Source organism: Alligator sinensis, unplaced genomic scaffold, assembly GCF_000455745.1.
Source record: "Alligator sinensis unplaced genomic scaffold, ASM45574v1 scaffold386_1, whole genome shotgun sequence".
Taxonomy (NCBI): Eukaryota; Metazoa; Chordata; order Crocodylia; family Alligatoridae; genus Alligator; species Alligator sinensis.
The window spans coordinates 579,130-604,247 of record NW_005841996.1 but is presented as its reverse complement, the minus strand read 5'-3'; the positions used below and the strand labels follow the sequence as shown (position 1 = coordinate 604,247).

At 43.7% G+C, this 25,118-nt stretch overlaps 1 protein-coding gene across 1 annotated transcript in view; it reads right to left on the bottom strand.

Moving 5' to 3' along the window:
- Positions 1-25,118, bottom strand: part of LOC102384022 (dynein heavy chain 5, axonemal-like) — a 303,673-nt gene that overhangs the window by 76,910 nt on the left and 201,645 nt on the right. The window contains exons 58-61 of the mRNA XM_025201485.1: positions 22,974-23,189; positions 17,372-17,539; positions 6,771-6,989; positions 4,454-4,630 (exon numbers count right to left, since the gene is read on the bottom strand). Of these exons, the coding sequence (XP_025057270.1) occupies positions 4,454-4,630; positions 6,771-6,989; positions 17,372-17,539; positions 22,974-23,189 (780 nt within the window). The remainder of the gene's footprint in view (positions 1-4,453; positions 4,631-6,770; positions 6,990-17,371; positions 17,540-22,973; positions 23,190-25,118) is intronic.

Here is a 25,118-nt window from a genome sequence, read left to right as displayed (position 1 = left end):
CCTGTGGCTCGTCACGGCCGCACTGGGCTTCTCAAAACGCCCCGTCTCTGGGGCTCGTCACGCCCGCACTGGGACTTCCTAGTAATGCCCCCTCCTGGGGCTCGCCGTGCCCGCACTGGGCTTCTTAAACGGCTGTCCCCTTCCCTGGGGCTCGTTGTGCCCAACTAGGGCTTCTCAAAGTGGCCTCCTTCCTGGGGCTCGTCACGCCCGCACTGGGCTTCTCAAACATGCCCCCTCTCTGGGGCTCGTCACGCCCGCACTGGCGCCGGGGTCCTCCCACTCGGTTGCGAGTCCCCGATGAGGATACTGTGCCCTCACTGGCGCTGGGGCCCCCACCCCACTGGGCGTCCCTATGAGGCCTCCTCCAACCCCTTATAGCCTCACCCAAACCACCGGTGTAATACAATGACAAAACAAAACCACAAGCCCCTAGGCTACAACATAACTATAAGCCGCCTGGCTATAACCACAGAAGTCGCCTGGCTATAACTTAGCATCATTGCTCAAGCCCCCAGAGCTATCATGAGCTGTACTTGCGATCAGGCTTCTTCCCACATCCTGGCTGAGGGGGCTCCTGCCTCTCTGACTGCTGGCAGGGAACTGCCAGCCTGGCCTCAGCCCTGGGCTTTATGAGGGCCAGGCCCTGCCCCCTCCGGTCAGCTGACTTCCTGGTTGCCCCAGGCAACCCGCAGCTGTGCTCGTTATGTCCTGCCAGGGCTCTCTCCCTGGCAGTTTCCACTCTCTAGGAGCAGAGCACCAAGGTGCCCTGTGACACAGACATACGTAGAATGTTGGTAGGATGACAAATCCAGGTCTGGGATGTTTATACCACCTTGGGAAGGAATCCTTTGTGTGTGTACAGTTCTAGTCATATCTATCTATATCTATCTATATCTATAGGACAAGACATATTAGCTCCTGAACTGGGAAATGTTACTTCTATTCTTGTGTGTGTTATAGCAAGTAGAAAGTAAAAGCATTTATGCCTTAATCCTGTCTCATCAGCCTCATCTATGCGCCCCAGTACAGCAGTTTAACTGAAGGTGTAATGCTAAACTGATTTACCTAAACTGATGAAAATCCCTTTACTTGGCCACTCTTACATCAGTTTAAACCTGGTTTGCATTAGTTTAACTTCCTCTGGTTTGTAAATTTAAGATTATGGTAAATTATTAACAATCATGGTTGACCTAGTTCAACATCACACTTTTTGTTCACTGTGTACAATGTACACACATGTAACACTGTGTTGAAACAAATCCCATCTCTGCAGACAAAGGGGCTCACAATCAAAGGAGCGATTCCATAATATAGGGCACAAGAAATCCAGAATCCCACTCAGAGGTTGCTTACATGGCAGGTAACCCCCTGATGGCAATGACTGACCTTGACTCACTAAAAGAATGAGCATCAGGTATCTATCCATTTTACACCACATTTTACAAGGATAAATGGAAATAATTCTTTGAGGCATACTGATGACAAATGCTATGTAAGAGCTAATTATTATGATTATCTATATCTACATATATCTATGTATATAGATATAGATATATATAGAGAGAGAGAAGATAGATCTATCTATCTATCTGTCCATCTATTTATATAGACCTCTGGTGCACAAGAATAAAAGTAACATATCCCAGTTCAGAAGCTAATGTCTTTTCCTATTGTTGGTTGTAAAAACATTTTCACATCACATTAAAAAGGGAAATTAAACAAATGACAGTGATATTAAGAGAAAAGCTGCTTAGTTCTATTTTACAAACAATTGCTAGCAAATCTTGGTTACCATTTGACTAATCTTAAGTAGAAATCACAGGACTTTTTGTTTTCAGAGCAAAGAGAAGTTTGCTTTTGCCCGCTCAATTTAAGAGCAGTGGGTTAAAGTAATCATAACACCATTTAGCCAAAAAAAGGAAAAAACAAATCAGACTTTGATACAAAGCCATCCTTTATCTGAAAGGATAAGCTGCAATGACAGCTACAAACTGTAATGACAAAACAAGCATCCAGAAGTTTAGTGCTGGCAAGAAGAATAATGCATTGAAATGCAAAGGGGGTGTCTGATTGGGCAACAAAAGAGACACATCAGAAAGTAAGATAAGAAAACTGTTCCCTCACTGTTCCCTTCCCCTTCCTCCATGCATTCCTGTGGGTCAGTCACAATACAACCTTTAGTTAAAAGACATGGACCACCCAAGCAAACAAGTCGTCATTCTCGCGAGAGAACTCTTGCAATGGGGATCCTTCCAGATTGACACTGGAAAATCTTTCTCCTGGAGGGGGCAGGTTTCCCCCAGGAGAAATTGAATGAATGCTTGTAGTTTCTATCAGGAGAGCAGTGATTCTCAATAAAAATGTAACGCCTGTATGTGGTTTCAGTGTTGACAGGTCTAACTTTAAGGTACCCATCCTTAAGAGTAGAATTCACAAATCTGAGTTTGGCAGCTAAATCTCCCAGGCAGTGAATGAGTAGAATTAGGGGCCAAGAGTTGGAATTCATAGCACACACAGCAACAGGAGGCGTAAAACAACCAATGGGAAACACTGAAGAGAGGGGCATGCAGGGCTGTCCCTGGGAGCTGCCAGCTTTCTTGCATCCAGGGGCGAGGTCCCGCATAGCCTGATTTGCCCCAGGCCTCACACCCTGCTCGGGTCATCTCTGGGGGCATGTCTGAAGTCCTGACCTCCTCCCATAATTTGGGATCTATGTCAGATAAGCAAGTAACATGCCAAATTTCCTCCTGGACTTAAGTGCCAAATGTGTTTCTTTAAGTATTGTGAACTGGTTCACCATTTTCTTGTTAAGATTCTGACACTATCTATATTTTTTGTACAAGCAAACCATTTACAACATACACTCTAATCTGCTCCCAATGCTGATGATACCTTTTACCCAAAGACTCTTTAAGGCAAAATCTATGAACAGTCTCTGGTGCATGGGACCAGAACCCAGGTCTCCCTGCTCTTCGGCAAATGCCTCATTACTGGAGTACAAAATTTCCCTCTTATGACATCATCTGGCCTCAAGAATCTGTATTTCAGGTTCAACAGGAGGAGTGGAGAGTGAGAGTGCTCCTATTCAAGCCTAGCCCATAGCTAAATGGTTGGGACAGGCTTCTGAGAGGTAGGAGAAGTCCATTTCAACCTCCTGGGCTGAGGAGGACCTAGAGCCCAGGTCTTCCACATCTTGGATGAGTGCTGTAACTGCTAACCTCTTACATTAATAGTAGATACTGCCTTTACTGTTTGTGTCTTAAAAGAGGAGGGTGAACCAGACCTCCATAATTCAAGAAACAACTTAAGTGCATAAATCCAAAAAAAACTTAAAACAACTTAAAACAACTTAAACTTAAAACCCAATCTCACCCAAGTACATAGATCTGGAGAGCAATAGAATTTCAGACACACCCCTCTCTTTGGTATTTCCTATCAGCTTATGGAGCTGCCTGTTGTAAACTTGTTCTTTGGTGACTAATTCTTCTCAATGGGTGCGTCTACATATCACTGTATGGCAATGTTGCTATGGTGCCATAATTTAGTACTTCCTTTTGGAAGTACTATAGCATGGTGCAGTATGGGTGGGTACTGGATCATGCAGGTGGCGCACGTTTAGATTTCCCAGCTACATAACTGTAGCGGCGTGCTATAAGTGGGGAGCATGCCACTATGGCAATGTAGCTATTAATTGCACGTAGGCCCACATGATTGCTATGTTATCATCATAGCATGCTGTACAGCGACGTGTAGACGTGCCCACTCAGTGCCAAGATAACTTAGGCATCAAATTCAGGTTCATGAATTCTAGGCCTTAGAGCCACAAAGTCCCTTTTTGGGTCTGGACTTGGATATCTATAACTGCTCCATTCTTTATTTAGTTTTACTATCACCAACTGGCTTGAAAGATCTGCTGAAATGGTAAAGAAGAGATTCTCAGATTGCAGTGCTTTGGTTGAACTTGCTAATTCCACCATGTGACAAAGGTCCTGGACATATGAACAGGAAAATCCCAGCTACCCAAAGGTGCAAAAAGTTGTAACCACATGATACAACCCCCTTGCACTGAGGTAAATCCACCCTAACTCAGGAAATCTTGCTTCAGTTACAAACCAGGGCAGTTTTTTTTCTTAGGCACAATGGTTTATTCCCAGGACAGCTGTTTGTGGCAGGTATCCCAAGGCAATTATTTCCAGGCTTTTGCCTCAAGGTTACCTCAAGATAATCATGGCAAAGTATATACAGGATTTATGATACACTGAAATAAAAGGGGAATTTTTAATGAGATTTATACACATTAGCATAATTGCCAATATTCTTTTGTTCTTTATTTAAAAAAACTCTGATGAGGCATGACAGCCTTTAAATCATTTAAAATAATTTCTCCATTTGGAACACAATTTTCCTAAGAGGATTTCTCTATGTATTTTGTTTCTAGGAAAGGAACACTTACATCACTGAATGGAATCCTGTTGTGGATCATCTCTCTCTTCCAGAGTTGTAGCAGCAGGTTTCTATATTCCTGATTGAATGGCCCAGAGTAAGAGAGAAATCCTGTGGCCAGAAGAACATTTCCCACCAACTGAATAATTTGATTCTGAAAATTTTTGCTGCTTTCTGTCCAACGAATCTAAATTTTAAATTGTTGTAAAGAACTCTGTTAGATCGACACAATACTCAATTGAAGTTCAAATCAATGTCTTTACTTTTTCTTACCAGTATACTTTTAAGGTATTTGAACTATTTTTATTTAAAACAATTCATTTTGAAAGTGTTAGAAGTTGCCTAAGTGATGCTGTATTGCTTGTTTGTTTATTCTGTCTGAATAAAGACCACAGAACCAGAACCTGGGTGTGTCTACACGAGACATTTCCTGCGGAGTAGACTAATTAGCTCCATGGTAAATGTCACATTTCTACATGTGCACCCCTATTAGACTGGAGTAAACTAATTAACTCCACAGCAGCGCACCTGTAGACACTCCCCCAGCTGGCTGGGGCACAAAGGTGCTTCAGTACAGGGGCTGCCTGCCAGCTAGACCTACACTGGAGCACCCTTGCCCCAGCCAGTCCTTCCGCAATACACTGAGCTGGGAGGATTAGGCCTGGGCTGTCAGATTGATCACCAGGTCTCCTGGCCAGCTGGGGATGCTTTGATCTGGCTCAATGTGCTGCATTCCCAGGAGCACATTTAAACAACACGCCCAGGAACAATAAGCTCTAGAGTTTATTGTTTCATATTAACTGCATGTGTAGATGGGCTCCCTGAGTGTCTTTTAAGAATCAATTTACAATGCTGTGAGCCTTTGTAAAAGTATAGAAGACCCACAAGTCCTAAAAAATCCTGTGATCATGAAAACCTACTACATTGATTCCCAGCAACCATTTTGTGTTTGCTCTTTCAATTTATGCAGTAATACCAAAAGACGTAGACAAAGCACTCTTCTCTTCTGATGTGAAGTTTTAGAGCACAGTCATGAAAGCAATAAAGATAGCTTTCTGTCCTCAGACTTCAAGGATATGATGCAGGAAGCAAAAGTTTCTTCACTGGTCTTGCATAGGCATAGTATTCAATTTAAAAAAATCTTCATGATGGAATCATTGAGAACTGGCACAATACTTGCATTCCACTACTTCAATTTCTGTATGTCAGCAATAAACCAGGATGGATTGTGAAAAAAACAAAACAGGAAAGGAAGCACTTACGACAACTGTCAATGTAAAGAACAAATGGTGAAGTCTGGTCCCCAGTAGAGTGAACGGCAAACACAAAAAGTTTACCTGACTCACCCAAATAGTTATTAGGTACTACCAAATAATTAACAAAGGAAGAATATCTTCCTTTGGAGCCTTTAGGAAACCTTCAGTTTCCATCAGCCACTGAATGGCAACTCTGATATCATCAACATTTCCAATTTAATTTTCTTTTGGAGATTTATAAGCACAAATTCAATTTTTGCACTAGACATATGGAGGTTTAGGGGTTTGGAGATTTGAAATGCTGCCAAGTCTTATTTTTTTAATGGAAAAACTAGTTTTATACCTGCAACTCAATTGATTATGGACACAGGACACTGCAGAATCAAAAACGTACCCTATAGGTTACTGTATTTTCAATGCAGAATTTTACATAATTAATCATATAAATAATCATATATCTTATGATAAAAGAAACTTATTTTGTATTTTTCTCCATGATCAAAAAATATATAGCTCTCCGGGGTAAAACATGAAATACTAAACTTGGAAACAAATTTATTATATATAAATATTTTTAAAATGGCTCTTTTAAAATTGTACAGGTATACAAATAGAAACACAAATTATTTTTGTAAAATTCAACTCAAAATATTTTTCAGGGAATTAGTTAGTTCTTTGAACTACTGTCCTTGCATACCTGAAAAAAAGAATAAGCACCTTTAGAAATATTGTTATGCAAATATTGAGTTAAGACATAGTCCCTGTTCTTACCAATGTTTTGCCAGAACTGCATCCACTCCTTGATCCTAGCCCTTAGTCCAACCTGATCTCAGTGACCACAATGAGCATACAGAAAAGTCTTATGTACATAAACAACTCATAACTTTTTTAGACAGGTCCAATTAATCAAAAAATGTATATGCATCCAAAAAGCAATGACATACACAGTAAAGTTTTCATATGATCCTTTTTAATCTGTGGATTTACTTAGCGCTGTTGTTCATCAGTAAGGAATGCACACAAACAATATAATCTAATTTATGCTAGATTTCTGCTCAGATGCATCAGTACCTTTTCTCCACCTAATCCTTCAATAAGGGTAGTGGCATTGTTCATCTTCTCCCTGCAAGCCTTAGCATCATCCAGTAAAGCTTGCTTCTCTCTCATGGCAGCATCATACATGGCTTGGACTTCATCCAATTCTCTCTGCTTCTCCTCAAGCTGGTTTTGAGCATTATTCAGTTCAGTCTGGGCAACTGTCAGCCTTGCTTCTTGCAATGCTAGATTTGTCTACACATATTTTAAAGTGAAAAATATTTAATACTGATTATTTGACAACTGCAACTTAATAGCATTCTTTCCATGATCCTGTAGTGTGACATGTACTCTACTTTATGTATACATTTTAATATAATGCTTTGCTTAAAACAACAATATTCCAATATGTTTGCTTTTCCAGCTTCAGTTACTGATAGAAAGCAAGTCCGCTGCTTGATGTAACACTAAATTGCATGCTTAGCTGTTATTTTTAGGCCAAGTCTACAATAATAAACAGTTTTAAATCAGTGGTGCTATTGAAGGTCATCATGAAATGCCTGTACATAGAAGATGGAGATAATCTGTTCGGTATTATACCCAATACTCAAACTTCCTTTCAAAGCAGGGTTTGAATTGCGGGGGAGATCAGGGGGGCTGAGCCCCCCAAAAGGGATGAGAATCCATATATGTGTGTGTGTGTGTATGTGTGTGTAGTAAAGAATTAAGGAGACACTACATGAAACCTTTTTTAGAAAAAGGCTTTGTTTCTGTGTTTATATTAGTATTTATTTTATTTAAAATTGTTTCCAACTGATGTGACTATTTAGAAATCTAATGAGCATCATGTTTAAACAGTATGCAACTCACCTCTTCTTTTTTGCTATAAGATTGCTGAAATTTTAATACCTTTTCTGGGAAAAAATTATTACCATCATATATCTGATAAAATAGTTGGGCAACCCTATTATCAAAACAATAAATGAACAGAGCATTAAACTCATTAAATGACTCAGTAAGTCATCAAAACGAGGACTGATTTGTGACATTCCTACTAAGGAAATGTTAATTCTAATTAAAATGTGCTGAGATCCAATGTATTGTTCTCACTCAGATAATGAAAACGTTTGCAAAAGAAAATCATAGTACACATCTTGAGATTGCTACCCAAGAATGATCAAATATACAGCATGGAATCTGGTAGGCCCCAAAAGACAGGAGGCAAAATCCCACTTTATTTTACTAGCCATCTAAAGTGCAACTAGTGGCACTCCCTAAGGCTAGGAACAGAGGTTGAATTTGTTTTGGGACCAGTTGTGCCTGGATTTGTCCCAGAACAGAAAGGTACTGGGACAGACGTGTATACACACTGTCCTTCCATTAAGGATTTAGCGAGCAGCTGAATGCATTGCAAGGTTTTTGTCATTGATTCAATGATGCGACCCTGGGACAGGTATTCAAATGCACTTTGTGATGTCTTCAGACAAACTGTTAACACTTTCTGGATCATATTTCGCTCAGACATTTTGCATAGAGACTAATGGTAGACGTGTGCACCTCCAGTGGGCAATTTAGAGTGCAGCAGCCTGCAGGTGATACATACAGCAACCAGCTCAGAGATGCTGGCAGCACTCTGAGAAAGCCCTATTTCTGAGAATGATTCACTCACAGGAAAACATGACACACTGCTGGACAAAGTTAGCAAAGAGCTCTCTCATGAAAAGTTCCCAGAAGACCATCCAAAGATGTCTGCCTTATTCTATCAAAGAATGAGTGCATTACCTATCAGTAGCTACAATCTCCTTGTGGATTGTGGAGGGAGCCACTGTAGACACTTCTGTGAGCACCCACTGGCTGGGATTCTGCCTCAGATGCAGTCACCTCTATCCAGTGCTGGCAAATGGCAGAAGTATCTTCTGGGCCCATTCTGCCTTCACTTCTGGTCTGGGGGGAAACCACTAGGCAGTGTAGGGCTGACCCCAGGTGTGGGCAGGAGGGCACAGAAGACTCAGGGGCCTCCAGGAAACACTAGGCACAGATCAAGAAAGTCCAGAGCCCACACCACCAGGCCCTGGCCCGCACAGCCAGAACACCACTCACCTGGCCAGAGATTCTTGGAAAGCTATGATACCTGGGCTAGATGCCAGAGAGCCTCTAGGTCCCTCTGAGGAAGGACATAATCATTACTTACCAATACTATCTGGACACAGAGGAAAAGCTCCTTGGCAGCTCCACCTCCACCATTTCCCAGCACTTGACCTCCTGTGCCCCACCCAAACAGTTTGCAGGGATGGTGGCAGCAGTGGTATGTAGAGTATGGTGCCTGACAATATATCCCTACTACCAAGAGGTAGAAAGAAAGGTGAGCGGCCTAATACTAGAACAACTGCCTGTGAATACAGCCAACCTAGATGCAGACAACAAACCTTCCCAGTTCAGGTCCCAGCACTCATGGGTAGCCTCACTCCACACAGATCCCTCTTACAGCCTGGCCAACTGGGATCCCTACTTATGCAAATACATTTGGCTGGTTCCTGGCCAGCTCTCTATAAACCAGCTCTACTCCAATACTGTGGCCATGACTGAGACTACTAGCCCCAGTGGAGATATTATTTTTCCTCTTATGCACACCCAGAGTGAAAGGTGCTGGATATCACCAATATGTTGTGCCCATGGCTACCCAAATAAGTCAGTTGACTCTGACTGTCTTTCAGTGCTGTTTCTCCACACTGTCTGTGAGCCCTTCCATGTAATTTCTGCCTGAGTAGCACAATGCTCTTTGCTTCCTATTCAGCCCCCTCCAATTCCTCTAGGTTTCTCATCTTGGATCCTCTGGGTTTGAGACTTCTTTATTCTGCTGCTGCTACCTCCCCCCTCCATGTCCAGTGCCTCACGCAGAGAAATTCCATGTTGTATAACTATGCTGTGCAGGGTACAACATGCCATAAGAAAGCTATTGACCTTTTGGGGGCTATACTGTAATATGCTACCAGATGAATAGAGACGTTGGCAGGTCATTTTTGAAAAGGCATGAAGGCCTATGGCCCTCTCCACAAGACTTGGTGCACAACTGCACTGTAGTTTGGCATCACCCTTGGGATACATCAGGAGCTTGGGGAGCCACAGCAGGAACGGGTAACTTGATCACAATGTCTGCTGATGTCAAGAAGATCAGAGAAACAAAACTGGCAGTAGCAATTATTTTATAATGGAGATAAACAAAGAAAATTTCACACTATGACACACCAAAAGCTTGTATCATGAGGATGATGAAAAGTTCAGAACCAACACCAAAGAAAAATATGCTAAGAAGTCTTTTTTAAATCCCACCATTAGAATTCCTCGTCGAAAATGTCTGCGTATCTACGTGGCACAAAAGCCCTGCAAGTTGGATAAAAGGCCACTGTAGATGCTAACTCACATTAAGTTTTGCTAATTGATTTTCCATATGCAAAGACTTGTTTAATTAAGTAAAGGGTTCAAGCTTAAAAGACTGTCCAAATCTCACAGTCCACTGAACTTGCATGGTTAAAGTGTACTAGTGTCCAACAGGATACAAGGCAGAGATGTGCTGCTTTGATTCCCTGTGCCAAATTACTTGGTGACCACTTTGTGAGTGAAGTCTTGGGATGCAAGCAGTTGAGGTATAACCCAGGCTGAAGCCAGAATATGGAGCTACAATTCAAGCTTACATAAGGGAGTCAGAGGTGTAACTAGTATTTTTGGCAAAAGACACATAAGCTAGCAGGGGAACTATGGAACAGAGGCAGGGGGCTCCAAAGTCTGGCAGCTATGGTCTCCGTCGGCACAGAGTGACAGGAAGTGACTAGGACCCAGCAGTCAGGAGGTGCAGGCAGATGTTGTCCAGCTGGGGTGGTGGCTCAGTGTGAGAAGGAGCACATGCTGCGCCCATGAACGGCGCATGGTCCTGGCGGCTGCGGGGCACGGTGGTGGCGGGAGCATGGCGGTGGTGAGCAGGGAACTCCCACAGCCACCACCAGCGTTGTCAGCAGTGAGGTGAGAGGTGGCAAGCACCGAACAAGGGTTGGTGACTACTCACAGCTGCCACTGGCAGCATCAGCAGCAGCTCAGGGGAACCGCGGACCGCCCGCAGATGCCGTCAGCAGCGTCAGCTGTGGTGGTGGTGAGCAGTGACTGCAGAGTATCAGTAGCGCCTTTTTGCAGGGGGTGCATATGTACCCGTGTGCACCCTCTACATGTCACCCCTGGCTGCACCCCTGCCTGCCAGGTTGGGAGCCCTTGGGGCAGGGTTGGGGGTGCTGCACAGCCAGGGCGGTACCTGAGGCTGGGGTGCTGGGGGCAAGAATTGCCCATCTTCCATGCCAGCAGCCGCTGCCTCACTGCGCCACTGCACCACATCTTGCCAGCCTGAGACTGCAGAGCCTGCTGGCAGCTGCACTGGGGCTAGAGCTGGAGGCAGCAGCTGAGGTCATCATGCACAGTGAGGCAGGGAAGGGGAGGGATGGGGAAGGGAAGAGAAGAGTGGAGTGGCAACACAGCCAGCCCACATGCTGCCCTGTCCAGCCTGGGGCCCCACCAGCCTCGCCAACCCCAGGGGAGAACAGCCCCTGCATGCAGGAGCCCCAGAGGAGTGCACCCTCCACCCCACAGCCCTAGCACAGGGGGGTGGGGGTGATGGGCGCAGGGGATCGAAGTGGCAGTGGGGTCTATGTGGCATGTGTGTGTGTGTGCGTGTGTGTGAGTGAATGAGAGAAAGATGGGGGGTGGGGAGGGACAGACGCTTTCGGTAGAAGCAACTACCAGAACCAAGCCTGGAGCCCCCCTGCCGCCCTAGAGCAGTCTGTTCAGGGGGAGACTGGCATGGAAGGGAAGGGACTTGCCCAGCCAGAGGCAAGCTCAGCCCAGTCCCTGAGCCCCAGTCAAGGGTTTCCCAGGAAGGGCTTAGGGACCACTGGGGCCTGGGCACAGGTTCAGGGAGAACAGCAGAGGCCAGCACTGCTCAAAGCCACAAAGCAGTGGGCAGGACAGCCACAATTGGACTTGTGTCCTGGTGCAGGGGGGAAGCTGCTGCTGGGAGGGAACAAGTGCGGGGCAGACAGGGGCTGCAGGTCGTGAGTGAGGGGCACCAACAGAGCCAGGGGGCTGTGGCTTGGGAGTGAGGGGCAACAACATGGGCAGGTGCAGGGCACCAGTGTATCAATGCTGCTCGGTACCACAAAGCAGCTGTGGGGACAACCACAGCTGGACCCACGTCCTGATGAGCAAAGGGGGCAGGAGGAGCTCTGATTTTCTATGATAAAAACCAAAAATCAAATGCCAAAACATATAGGTATTTAGAAAGTATTATAATGATTGAGGCACTGGTAGGCTTCCAAATTGCTTTAAAAATGTAAATATATCAATAAAACACTGTGTTCAACTGATACCTATATATACACACACACACACACACACACAGTGGCATTTCATTTTAACTGCAGAAAAAGCAGATGTTGGAGTTTTTAGGCAGAGCATTGCAGGGGCGGGTTAAATCAGAGAATTTGGGATTATTAAACAGAAAAAAATAGGATCTCTGTATAATCACTTATTCAAAGTGGAAGTGTTGGTGTCACATAGAGCTAATTATGCCAGCCCAGCTCTAAAGACATGCATAAGCATGTACTTGCCTTCAGAGGGATTACTTAATATACTTAAGCTTTTTGCTAACCTATGTTCCCCATGCTTAACCTCTCCACCATTGTAAACAGGGACTTGTTCAGCAACTTCAGAAAGTTTCATTGGGAAATAGGTAAATATATAAATGGGAAAAGATTGAAACTCACAGCTGGAAATGTGCTCATCATAACTTCCAACAAGGCTGTTAGCTTTCCCATTGTCTCTCTTTGTTTCTGATATCTCAGTTCTCCAAGTTTGTCAGCTGTCACAGTTCTCATAATGCTCTACCAGTGGGCAATCACCAGGCTTGTGTTTGCCTCTACCTTTGCTAAGCTTATAGGGCCAGACTGATTCCACCTATTAGGTGCATAAGTGGACGTGGTGCATCTTTTTTCCCACCCTGCTTGCATTCCAGGAAAACTGTTAATAAGAAAGGTGGGTGGCTTCTTCTCCTCAATGCTTTATTATAACTCAGTCTTAAGGGCAAGATGATGGTGTGTTACAAAAAGTAGATGAAATCTAGATTTTCAGATTTTCAGATTTTTTCTATTGGTGGAATAGAATCACGTGTAGGCATCTAAGTCTCCCTAGGTGCCTATTAGGTGGAATAGAATCTGGCACGTGTGCTTGTAAGCTTCCATTGGCCCGGACAGGCTCCAGGATTGTCTCTATTCTTGGACTCTCTGGAACATTTCCTTGGTACACACCCTCTGCCTGATACTCCTCCATGCAAATATGACTTCACAGGCCATTGGTCTGGGACAGGGGCAGGAAAAGTCTGGCCCATGGGCCAGATAGGGCTGTGGTGGACTCCATTGCCCAGCAGCCCCTGCCTGCATTGCTGCGGCCAGTTTCCACGGAGACTCCAGGAGCAGTGGGGCCATGACAACATGGAGCCAAGGTTTCTATGGAGACCGGCCCCAGCAATGCTGCCAGGGTGTGCAGTTGGGCAGGGACCTGATCCAGGGCCAAGGCTGGGATCTTGCAGTGGTGACAGAATGGTCCGGAGCTCAGATACAGCCATGATCTGCTGTCTGTGTGCCCCTGCCTGGGGTGTGCAGGCAGCGGATTACAGCTGTGGTGGACCAGTAGGGGGAGCTCCTGCGCTGAGCCACCCGCCTCACTGTGCATGGCCAAAACCCAAGCTCCGAGTGCCTCTTCCTGGAGCACACCTGCAAGCTTGGGGTACTGCTGCCACCACCTGGACTCAGGTCTTTGTCTGAGCCCTGTGCCACCCAGGGTACACAGACTCTGTAGACCTAGGGGTTGCTTATTCCCACCAGGATATATCTGGGTGCTTCTTATAGCCTGAAGCATAGAAAGTCAGCCAAGTAAAGAGAGCAAGGAAGCCTGCCCAATCCCTCTCAAGCATGTACAACAAGGCGGGCTATAACATTTAGCTTTATTGGGTAGAGAGGGTAGGCATGCAGAGGAGTACAAGTTAGAGAAGTAGCAAAAGAATAACCCTGAACAAACAGAAGTGGCTTGGTAGCTTTTTGATATGTGACTAGAGTATATTAAACTAAGTTCCTAGTTAAGTTTCTGGTAAGTTACTCACTTCTGCATTCAGTGAATGAGAGAGACCTGCAGAGGCCCATGCTTCTGTGTGTGTGTTTTAAAATGTCCACCTATCTCCTGCCTACAGGGACACTCTTAACTAGCCCTCCTGACCTCACCACCTGGACCCAGTCAGGGACAGGTGTCATTTGATGCCGGCCAATCAATTTGAAAAACATCACAGTTACCTGATGGAGTGATGGGCTTAAGCCCCTGCCCCATGTTGTAAGGTCTGAATTCAAAACAATAGGTTAAATCCATATCCTCTTACCTGGGGCCAGTCATGTAGGCAGTAGCAGTGAGTTGGCTGCCTAGCAACTGGATTGATAGACACATGAGACACAGAGGGGAACAGACAACCCAAAAAGTGAGGAGGCTGGGAGGGAGTTCTTTCACAGCAGCTCTGCCTTGGCTCTGAACTACACTGTCATCACCACAAGATCTACCACCGGAGCAACTCCTCACCCAGCTGCATGCCCTGCTAGTGCTGCTGGGGCCAGTCTCCATGGAAACCCTGGTCCTGCACTGTCATGGTGCCACTGCTACTGGGGTCTCTACGGAAACTGGCTGCAGCAACGAGGGCAGGGGCTGCTGGGAAATGAAGTCCGTCTGCTGGCTGGATCTGCCATTTTGCCCACACCTGGTCTAGGGTCTCAGGATCAGAGATGATTTTCTATAGAGACACCCCAGTTCCCTGGCACACTTGTTCCCAGAGCTCCCGCCTTGGAGAAAGTGTGGGTTTATAGTTCACCACTTCAGGGACACAATTTTTGAAGCAAGGATATACAGGCTTTGCAAAGATTCCAAAGGCAGTTATTCTTTACTTCAGCTAGCAGAAGAAGTATCTAGATTCCAAAATAGTAAAATAATAAAACACCCACAAACATTACATTCCTCTGGCTCAGTTTCCTCCCCACTCTTGACCATTCTTTGGCTTAGGTGATCACCTTCTAAAGAAGCTATGATCCCATTTTCCTGAACATGGCTGCTTCCACTTTCTTCAACATCCTTTTTCTTTCACCTTCTTGTTTCCTTTAAGTGACTAATTTATCTCCCAAATCTGTCTCAATCTCTCCGTACATGATCTGTTGCTTAATTATCATTCATTTGGAGTTCATACATTAAAAACTGGTCTGCCTGGATTTGAGCCAACTTGTTTAACGGTTCCCTGTCTGAATGGATGACTGCCACAATTTAATAACCTTGCACTGTTAGCAGTGTGCCTGGTACAACAATTTTTCCTATCAAAAGATAGCAGAGAAAGCAGAAAAGCCCTACATTCAAAATGGAGTTCGACACAGATATACTAGAGAAGCCCCACTATCAAACAGAATATTAATAAGCTGTCCGTAGATTCATCACACCAGGGTAAATTTTTAATTAAAATCACTGGAAACAGCTGTAAAGGAAAGTATCAACCTACATATACTATTTTATGTCAAGTCTAGTCTATCATATAATATGACTGAGTCAGAGCTATATACAAGCCTCTTTCTTTCTTTTGTCTAACAGATAAACAGCAGATGGTTTTTGAGATTTACCAAGTTAATCCAGAGGGGCTTATTTTCTAGATGGGAAACCTCAAAAGAACAACTCCCCATCATGCTAAAGATTTACATAAAATCAAAAAAACATCATCATTAAATTACACTCTCTAGCTAACAAAAAGCCCCTTTCACAATATACTTGCTTTATTTGCTGTATTTGACTTTGCTTTTGTATTGTTTGTCTGTTTCTCTCCTAAATGCCTTTTAGGATACATGCTGTAGTTCTAGAGATAGTGTATATCTATTTCTTGGCTTCTTGGATGAATGATTTTTAAGGTTACATTCACTAAAATATGAATCATTACTGTCTTCATAAGTATTTTTGGGTTCTCAAGTTTAAGATTAACAAGGCATTGATTCTCAATTAAGATGCTATTTAAGAATACACTGGAGGTAAATTTGCCAACAGGTACTCAGGCAGTTTGCCTCACAGAACTGAAGTTTAAATAGAATAGAATAGGACAGAGGTTTGAATGCAACACACCAATTTAATCAGTCCATCTTCCCAAGTGGAGAACTGTACCCCACAGTACATGTTCTAGTATGTTCTGCAGTATAATAGTAAATGCTTTACTTTAACTTTTTCTTAATATTGTGCCACTGCTTCTTTGGCTGCCTCTCATACCACTGTAGATAATTCCTCTCTCCTTTGTCTTTTGCACTTTTCACATATTTGCAGATTGCTGCCCTGTCTGACAGTAATCATCACTTTGCTAAGTGATACATGCTTAGGCTTTTCTTTCACCCAGTTCAGCAAAACATTCAAACATGAGCATAACAAATTGAACAAATTTAACTTCACACATGGATTTAAACTCCAGAGATGAAAGCAGGCATACACAGACCAACACTGTAGTTATATTTTTGCACCTTTCATACACATATAGACAGCCAATCACTATTACCTCTAGATCTCTCTCTATTTTACAATTCTCAGTGTATTTCTTATGAGGTATTAGCTTAATTTTTTCATAGCTCTCATAAACTTAAAAAGAAAATGCTATGTGCATTAATTGCATAGTCTTCTATATCAATTATCTCAGTAATACAATGAAAACATCTAATCTGTTTAATGAATCAGTATTAGCTATGACTAGAGTTATTCTGAGGGAGTTTTAACAGTTTGAATACTGGTATTGCTATGGTTTACCTAAAGTAACAGGGGGTTAAACACCAAGTAGAGTAGTCACATAACCAGCTGGTAACTAGTTCATGAAGCAGCAATGCAAAATGTCCTCCAATTATGCATGTAGTGTGTATTGCATACAAAATATAACACAAATGTTTAAAGTTAATTTTTAAAAACAAATGTATATGAAATGCATCTACCATGGAAGTATAAGATTTATAGATAGTGCAGGCAGTGACTGCTATCGTTAAGGTAAGCTCAGTTTGCACCTGCAGGAACTTGCTAGAATTTATGAGCTAAATTCTTCAAAAATACACTTTGCACTGTTTTTATTAAGTATTCTCCATCCTCTTACAGATGCATGGAACAGGACTGGGTATACTCCATGTCAAGGTTATGGAAGCTGAGCAGGATTTTCCCCAAGAGTGGGGTAATAAAAGTGGTGGGCAGGAAGACTGTGCTTTCAATTGTTCTCCTTACTGATGCTTAGGCAGTGAAATGAAGCAGTGCACTGAATAAGACAAAGGTCCTGGAAGGAAAACTGTATGTGCTCACATAATTAAAGCTTGTATCATAATGAATCTGCACAAGGAGTCTGAATTAAAATTGTTCAGACAAACTTAATTGTGATGTTTCCTAATTCTTAAGTGCATGAATTTGCAATCTTGGTGTTTGCAATCTTGGTTGTATTTCAGCCAAGATGAGAATTTATTTTTAACTCATATGTGTTCATCTTTCACTTACAGAAAATAAATAGCATTGAATACCTTAAGTGGAAGGACTTCTTTATTAATCCCATAGAAGTAGGCCATTGCTTGTGTCCATGAGCAAAGACCTGCTACATTGCCACAAACTTTTTTAGCAGTCTCCAAATTATAATCGTCCATCTCTAAGTAAGGCTCTAGCAGTTCTACTATCTCTCCCGTAATTGAATCCTATGGAATAAAAAATGGAAAATATATTTGTATTCCTCCAAACACAGTGTTTATCATACTTACAAAAAGTGCAATGCATTGTAATGCCTAAAAATTGAAATGAGGTTCTCTCTAAGAAATTTACCAGAAATTACAAGAAAGTTAAGATATAAGTTACATTTTATGACTAAGCTATATTAATTTTTGAAATCATACAGTACATAGATATACCCCTTTTTGGAATTAGTCAAGTTGATAATATTTTTATAACACAATTTTAAAATAAAGACTGTCACGACAGGGTCCTTTAGGGAGGGCCGTGATCTCCTCGAGGTCCCTCGCTCCGTGTCAAGGCCGGCCCAAGGCACCCTCTTATTCTCGCCCGCCACGTCTTTGATGTTCAGTAGGTTCGGGAGGCTTTGGTCTGTCACGATACACGCCCGTTCTCCCGGGCCTCCTCTGTAATCTAGCCCACTCCTGGGCCTCCCCTGTAGTCTAGCCCACTCTGGGCTCTCTCTAATACATACCCCCTCACTGGGACTCTCATCAAGCCCACTCTGGGCCTTCTCTAAAAGTGTTGTCCTGCTCAGGAACCCTCTAGCGGGTCTCCGGTCCTCTAGGCCAACCGCACGGCTACCCTCTCCGATCCCGGCTCACCGCACTGCTATCCCCTTTCTCCGGGGACCACCGCAGCACCTTGCCTTTCTCCTGGGGCGTCGTACTACTAACCCCTTCTGTCGGGGTCCACCGCAGCACCCTGCCCCTATCTGAGGACTAGCCTACGGCCGTGCTCACTACGCCCATCTTGGGCTTCTCAATATGGCGCTCCCCCTCTCTGGGGCTCACTGTGCCCACCTTGGGCTTCTCAATAGTCCCCCCCTTTCTCAGGGACTTGTTGGGCCCACGCTGGGCTCCTCTAGAGTGCGCCCCCCCTTTCTGGGGCTTGCCACACCCATGCTAGGGCTTCCTAGCACTGCCCTCTTCTGGGGCTCGTCATGCCTGCGCTGGGGCCTCTCAAGGCTGCCCCTCTCTGGGGCTGGGGTCTATGTACCCCACACACAACCCGGGGTCTATGTTTCCCGCCCGCAACCCACTGGTTGCGCTCCTCACTGCAAGCTGCACCTTCACTAGCGCCAGGGTTCCCATACCACTGGGGTTCCCCCTTAAAGTACTGTGCCCTCACTCAGGCGCTGGGGCCCCACCCCTCTGGGGTCCCTATGAGGACACTGCGCCCTCTTGGCGCTAGGGCACCCCACACTCTCTGGGGTCCCTATGAGGCCTCCTCTAACCTCTACAGCCTCACCCAAACCTCCAGTATAATATGTAAGCCAAACATAAACTAGAGCCTCCCGGCTGTAACGCAAACATAAAGCCCCCTGGCTAAACCATAGTGCCCAATCCTCTCAGGGCTATCGTGAGCTGTACTTGCAAGTCAGGCTTCTTCCCATATCTTGGCTGAGGGAGCTCCTGCCTCTCCGGCTGCTGGCAGGGAACTGCCAGCCTGGCCTCAGCCCTGGGCTTTATAAGGACCAGGCCCTGCCCCCTCCAGGCAGCTGGCACCCCTTAGTTGCTCCGGCAACCCGCAGCTGCACTTGTTACCCTGGCAACCCTCAGCTGGGCTCGTTATGACCTGCCAGGGCTCTGTCTCTCTCTCCCTGGCAGTTTCTCCTCTCTAGGAGCAGAGCACCTCGGTGCTCTGTGACAAAGACCTTCTTCACAATATTATTTTTTCTTACAAAAGTGATAGAGTCATAGAGAAGTAGGGCTGAAAGAGAACCTCCACAGGACATCTAGTCCAACGCCCTGCCTGAGGCAGGATCATCCCTATGCAGACCATTACTATATATTAAACTATATATATTGACTACTATATAGTAAACATTCCATGTGACTAATTATTATTATCAATAATAATCATCAATTTATCATAATAATAGCCATCACACTGTATTTGGTTTTATATTTTTACTCCATATTGGAATATGGTACAAGACAGCATTATTGTATAGGGAGCACCCATACAAGATAAAATTATTTAAAGCTGTTTGATATTTCCTCAAGAAAGATGATATATTTCTATCAATTGAACTTCAGCAACTGAAGATCTGATTTATGATTATGCATTCATGGTCTTAATTTCCTGTTTGAATATTTTTTTGTATTAACTGCAGAGCACGTTGAAAAAATGGAAAAATCTGTAAGATTTCTCAGAGTATGACTACACTTGGAAGCACAGCACAAATAAAGCAAATAACTATGGGCCAGATCATCCCTTGGTTCACAATGGAGGGACAAGTTGTGTGTAAAAGGAGCCTTTTGAAACTGGGCAGATGTTAGCCACAATCTGACTGGCTAGTGCAGACACTCTTTTAGTTTAGTGCTAGCCTCCCCAAGGAGGCAGAGAAGTGTGGATGAGAACAGAAACACAGCCATGCCCCTTCTCCTCTTACTTGCAGAAATAATGAATAGGGACCTACTTAAATCCCAGTTTCACGATTTTCGCAGAAAGCAGAAAATGGCAGCTTCTATGATCACCGCAAAAAAAGGTGTTTCCTGCAATTCCTGTAGAATCGTCCAGACAAAAACTGAAAGATTACTGGAATCCAAAGAAAGAGTGGCAATCCCTGCAGCCATAGAGCATGTGGTTTGAGAGAGAGCTACTGAGAGCCTGAACTAGTTAAGTAGACTCAGTGACAGTGCCAGTCAGGAAAGCAAAAGGATTTCAGCACCATCGTTTGAGAAACCAACAATGCTGCAGTCTGAAGATGAGTGGTGACCCTGTTGGCCAATCAGCAGTGAGGGGGGGCTTTGTGGTACATAGAATGTACCTTTAAGGGACCAGCAGTGGGACACTCCAGTCCTTCCCCCTGATGCCCTGTGGGTGCAGTTTGGTTGGTGTCGTTGTTCTCCCTGCAAGCTGTGAGTGTGTGTTCCTGCATCCTGTTTCCCAAAATAGATAAAGCCGTTTATCACCCCACTGGTCTCTGCTGAATGGTGACTCGAGGACAGAACCTCAAAGGCATGGAGGTCTGAGTAAGCACCCCATCCCTGGAACCCAATGACTTAGAGTAAATATTATAGGTTTCTACATTAAAAGACTGCAAAATTGGCTCTGTGTGCCACAAGCAGCCTGCAAAAATCCCTTTGTCTTGCTTTGATTTAGGTATGTCCATAGGCGATGCATGCCTCCTGAGGCTGGGGGGGCACAGCAACCACCCGCAGGTGGCGACACAGGTGTCAGCAGCGAGGGTGGGCCAAGTGGGGACTGTCTACAGGCCGCCACAGTGGTGTTGGTGGCGGGGGTCCCCCTGTGGCAGATTGCCAACCAGGGAGGACGGTCCTGCAGTGGATGGATGCCAAGCCCGGAAGTGCCAGCAGCACTTCTCAGGAAGGGAGTCGGTATCAGCACTCTACCTGCCCCCCTGCCCGTTGCCTAAGCCAAGAGTGCTCACTCTCGGGTGGGGGGGCACCAGCACTCTCAGGAGGTGTACATGCACTCCCTGTGTATCATCTATGTGTAGGTCCCTACTAAAGGATGCAAAAGGAAAGCAGGTTGTTGCATTCCACGCTTGTAGAGGATGTTAGAGCTGTTTCTCTAATTATGTGTGGCCTACACTAAGACAGAAATTCTTTGGTGGCTTTGACTGCAACATGACCTGCTCTATGCCTGAAAACAAGTTTATCTTTAACAGCCTTATTTGACCCTATCCTAATAACCGCTAATGATGCTTAATTTTAGAAAGAATTCCATTTAACTTAACATTCATTATTTACATCGCATATTTTCTCACAAACTATTAAAAAAATTAAGAAGCAAATCCTTAAGTATGAGGGTGCTTTAATATCTGTTTAATTACTTGAGGCAAATGGAAGCTGTTCCCTTACGCAGTACACACTGCTAAAGCTTGTGCATGATAGCAGTGGACATTTAACAATAGATGTATTAAAGGTTGCCAACCACTTTTTCTACAAAAAAATCCTGACAGATTTCTTTTTATCAGTTTAATCACCCTCTGATTCACAGCCATGGATTAATATAATATGTCTTTATTCTTGACAGAAATTCCTGTTTTATACCTGACTGATCCTGACATACTGTAATAGAAACAAAGATGATAATGGTAAGAGCTGCAAATAGGTTTAGATGTGTTTACATAAGGAAAGTTTGATGCATGTAGGATAGCTGCCTGAAAAAGTTTATATTTTTTATCCTATTCACTATTTGGGGTGAAATAAGAATCAAGCCTAAATCTCCCTTTAGAGGTTTGAAAATTATAGGTGAATAATTTTTTTAAATTGTTTCATAACTTTAAAATTCTGTACTTCAGCCAGAATCTGAAGTGACCCTGACAAAACCAGGATCTCTGGAAACCTCACCAAAAAGTAAAATGTCCGTGATAACTCCGAAGTCAAATAACTGAGGTGATTTAGACATTCCCACAGAATTTGTTTTTACTCTTGAGAGCAAAGTTAAATGCACAGAGATCTATGACTAGGGACATGTACAGTATTAAGAAGTGCATGAAACAGGAAAACTCATTAGGACTTTTATTTCATTTAGGAGTACAGGACCCATTATCTTTATTCTTCTTTCCCTTTCCCTTTTTACTTTAGGGTGTATTGAGACACTGTTGTGAGATGAGAGTTATGAAAAAATGCGTTGCAGATTTGTTGCTAGAGGAAGTTGTCTGCTCTGGAATACTTCACTCAACAGAGCTTCATCTTGTGTAGAGAGGCATTTCTACAAATAAGTTTGGGTTTTTTTGGCCAAGTTCATATCTGTGTGGAGACTTGTAGGCTGTCCCAACAGCAATCATCCACATGTACAGATCTTCATTCAAATTTTGATCAATCCTTTTTTTAGACAGTCTGATTGAAGGGTAAGGATAAAAACTAGATAAACTCTAAGTTCAGAGCTTAAGTTTTGACCTATTAGTTGGGACACTTCCATTTACCAGTTCAACTCCTTTGGCAGGCTCCTACACCATCTAGTTCTCTTTAGCAGACATGAGTATAAAAAGGGGTGCTGTGAGATCCTTTTAAGGGTAATGCGCAATATTGGCACTGTTAGGTGTGCAAACACCTACATATGATTTGCAAGATACATTTAGAGAACTCAAATTGAAAACTGTAGTGTCACAAACATTTCTGACTTGTGGTGGTCTTTCTGAGTTCTTTGCAACAGGAGAAACGATTCTATTATTTTTCTTCAGTCAAAAAATAAGTGAAAGCTAAGAGCTGGTATTATACAAGGGGTGAGGACCAGTACTATAAAGTAATGACCAATGAAAAAAGAAACAAGCCTTTTTAGTAATGTAAGTACATTCACAAAAGCAGCCATTTAATTCATAAAATCAGTTACTGAATTAGTTACTACAATAGATTATGCATAGTATAAAGGCAAATGCATCTAGAGAGGTTGTTATGGGGAGCAATAATAACATTTCTTTTTCACCTTCTGGAAAGTAAGCAACATACTAAGAAATCCTGAATTATTCATTAGCTTCAAAGCTTCAGTCCATGAGGGTTTCACACATGGTCGTTCTGGGTCAGCTTGCACAGAATCAATTTTTCTTTGGAACAAAAGCAGCACACAATCCATGATCCGCATTATCAAATGAGGAGGTTTACCCAGTTTACGAACAGTAGCAATATCAGCAGGCTTAATAGTCTGAAAGATCAGAGAAAAAAAATGAGTCTCTTACTTAGGCAGTCTCACTGAAATAGACCCAATTTGGTTTTTTGGGTGGAGGGCACAGGGAGGGAAGAGGGAGATAAAGTGAATATCTGCAAATCCAGTTCTGCAGTAACTGGTTTTCCTGTAGTTTTTATACCTTAAATACAACCATGAAGACATGCCCTCTTTTATGTAATCAGAGAAGACAGAAATATAAGCCTAACAGTCTACATCCACCATTGGCTCCTGGTCTTTCTCCTGTGTCTAAGACAGTGGTTTTCAGAATGTATTGTAATCTATAAACTAGGGATTATTTCTTGCTGTTGAAGGCAATTTAGAGAGTACTACAGAGGGAAAATGATCTCAGTTACTTGTATAAGAAAACATGAAAAAGCAGCTTCTAAGGTAAAACCCAAATAAAGCTGAAGACAAAAAATAACCCTTGGAAAATGATGTTACTGCTATCAATAGCCTCTGTAAAGTTTTCCCAAATCATTAAGAGTGCAGTGCACTTGCTAGCCTGAAAAAGGAGCTGTGCAGCACACTCTTGACAAGCATCCTGGATTGAAGCTCAGAAGCTTTATCTTACCAGCAAATAATATGTGCAACTGCTGCATATTATTCCCTCTCAGAGTCTCTGAGACTCCTTCACAAGTCCTCTGTAGACCTGAGCAAAAGGCAAAAATTCCATCCTATGGGACATTCTGACATTTCAAAACTGAGTTTTTTCCTAAATTAGGATGGACATATGAAATTTCAAAATTTTTCAGGATTCTAAGTGTGATGTAGTCAGGATGGTCCAGAAATTATGTGAGAGGCAAGAATTTTTTAGGGTACAAGACAAGTGAGCTTTGAGAAGGAATGTCTTGCATTCAAAAGCTTGTCTCATTTCATCCTAACTACATAGTTGGTCCAATAAAGCATATCTCCCTAAGAAATTCTTGTCCCTTCAGAATTTTTCAGAAAATTGAAACTATAAAATGTTTGTGCTTGGAAATGTCAAAATCTTTCATTAGGAACCCCTCTATGCATGCAGGTAAAGGAGTAATGGAATTTTATGTGTAATCCACGCAACTGCACCTCCTGCCATGCCACACATGCATGGCAGGAAGCGTGATTGTAGGAACATGAATCAGAACCCATCATGCCATATTGCCAGTGCAGTGGAAGCCCAATCCAACGCTGCCCTTGCACCAGCAAGAAGCTAGTTCCTGCAGTTGGGAGCCCTTGCAGCTGACAAGGCTCTCAGCTGTGGGTGTGCCATGTGGTCCCATGATGGGCAGCCCCATCAGCTGACCCAGTTTCCCAGCTGCAGGATCATCCCATGCACCCCCATGGCAGAGAGACGGCAACTAATGCAGTGTCCCAGCTGCAGGGGAACTCCATGCATCACCCCGCACAGCTGGGAGATGGCAACTGACACACTGTTCCAGCTTTGGGGGCACTCCATGCATCCCCATGGCTGGGAGACTGCAACTGGTGCCAGCTGGGATGACAACAGTTGCTGCAGAGGCATGCGCTACACATGTCAAGTAAAGCTGGAGAGAAACATGCTATAAAGTTTTTACACATTTTCCAGCTCTATCTTTATAGCTGTTTGGATCTTTTAAAGGCAGGGCAGTTAATATGCATGTGGAGCTGGTCTCCATCACTTGTGCAATTAACCTTGTAAATGTCTAATACATGTGTAGAGAGGGCCTTAGACACATGCAACAGGAAAGACACATTTCAGCATTTATGAGATGGAAATGTCTTTTTGATTAGGAAACTGATCCAAAACACCTAGCTGTGAGTCTGCCCAACATTCACAGGTATTTATTGATTGTGGTGATGTGCCTCAGGAGAGCTTCTAGAACTGATGATCCCATTGTTTCTGTTGTCCAACCTTCTTGGTTAGATAGTCTCCCACAAGGTTCCTTCCCC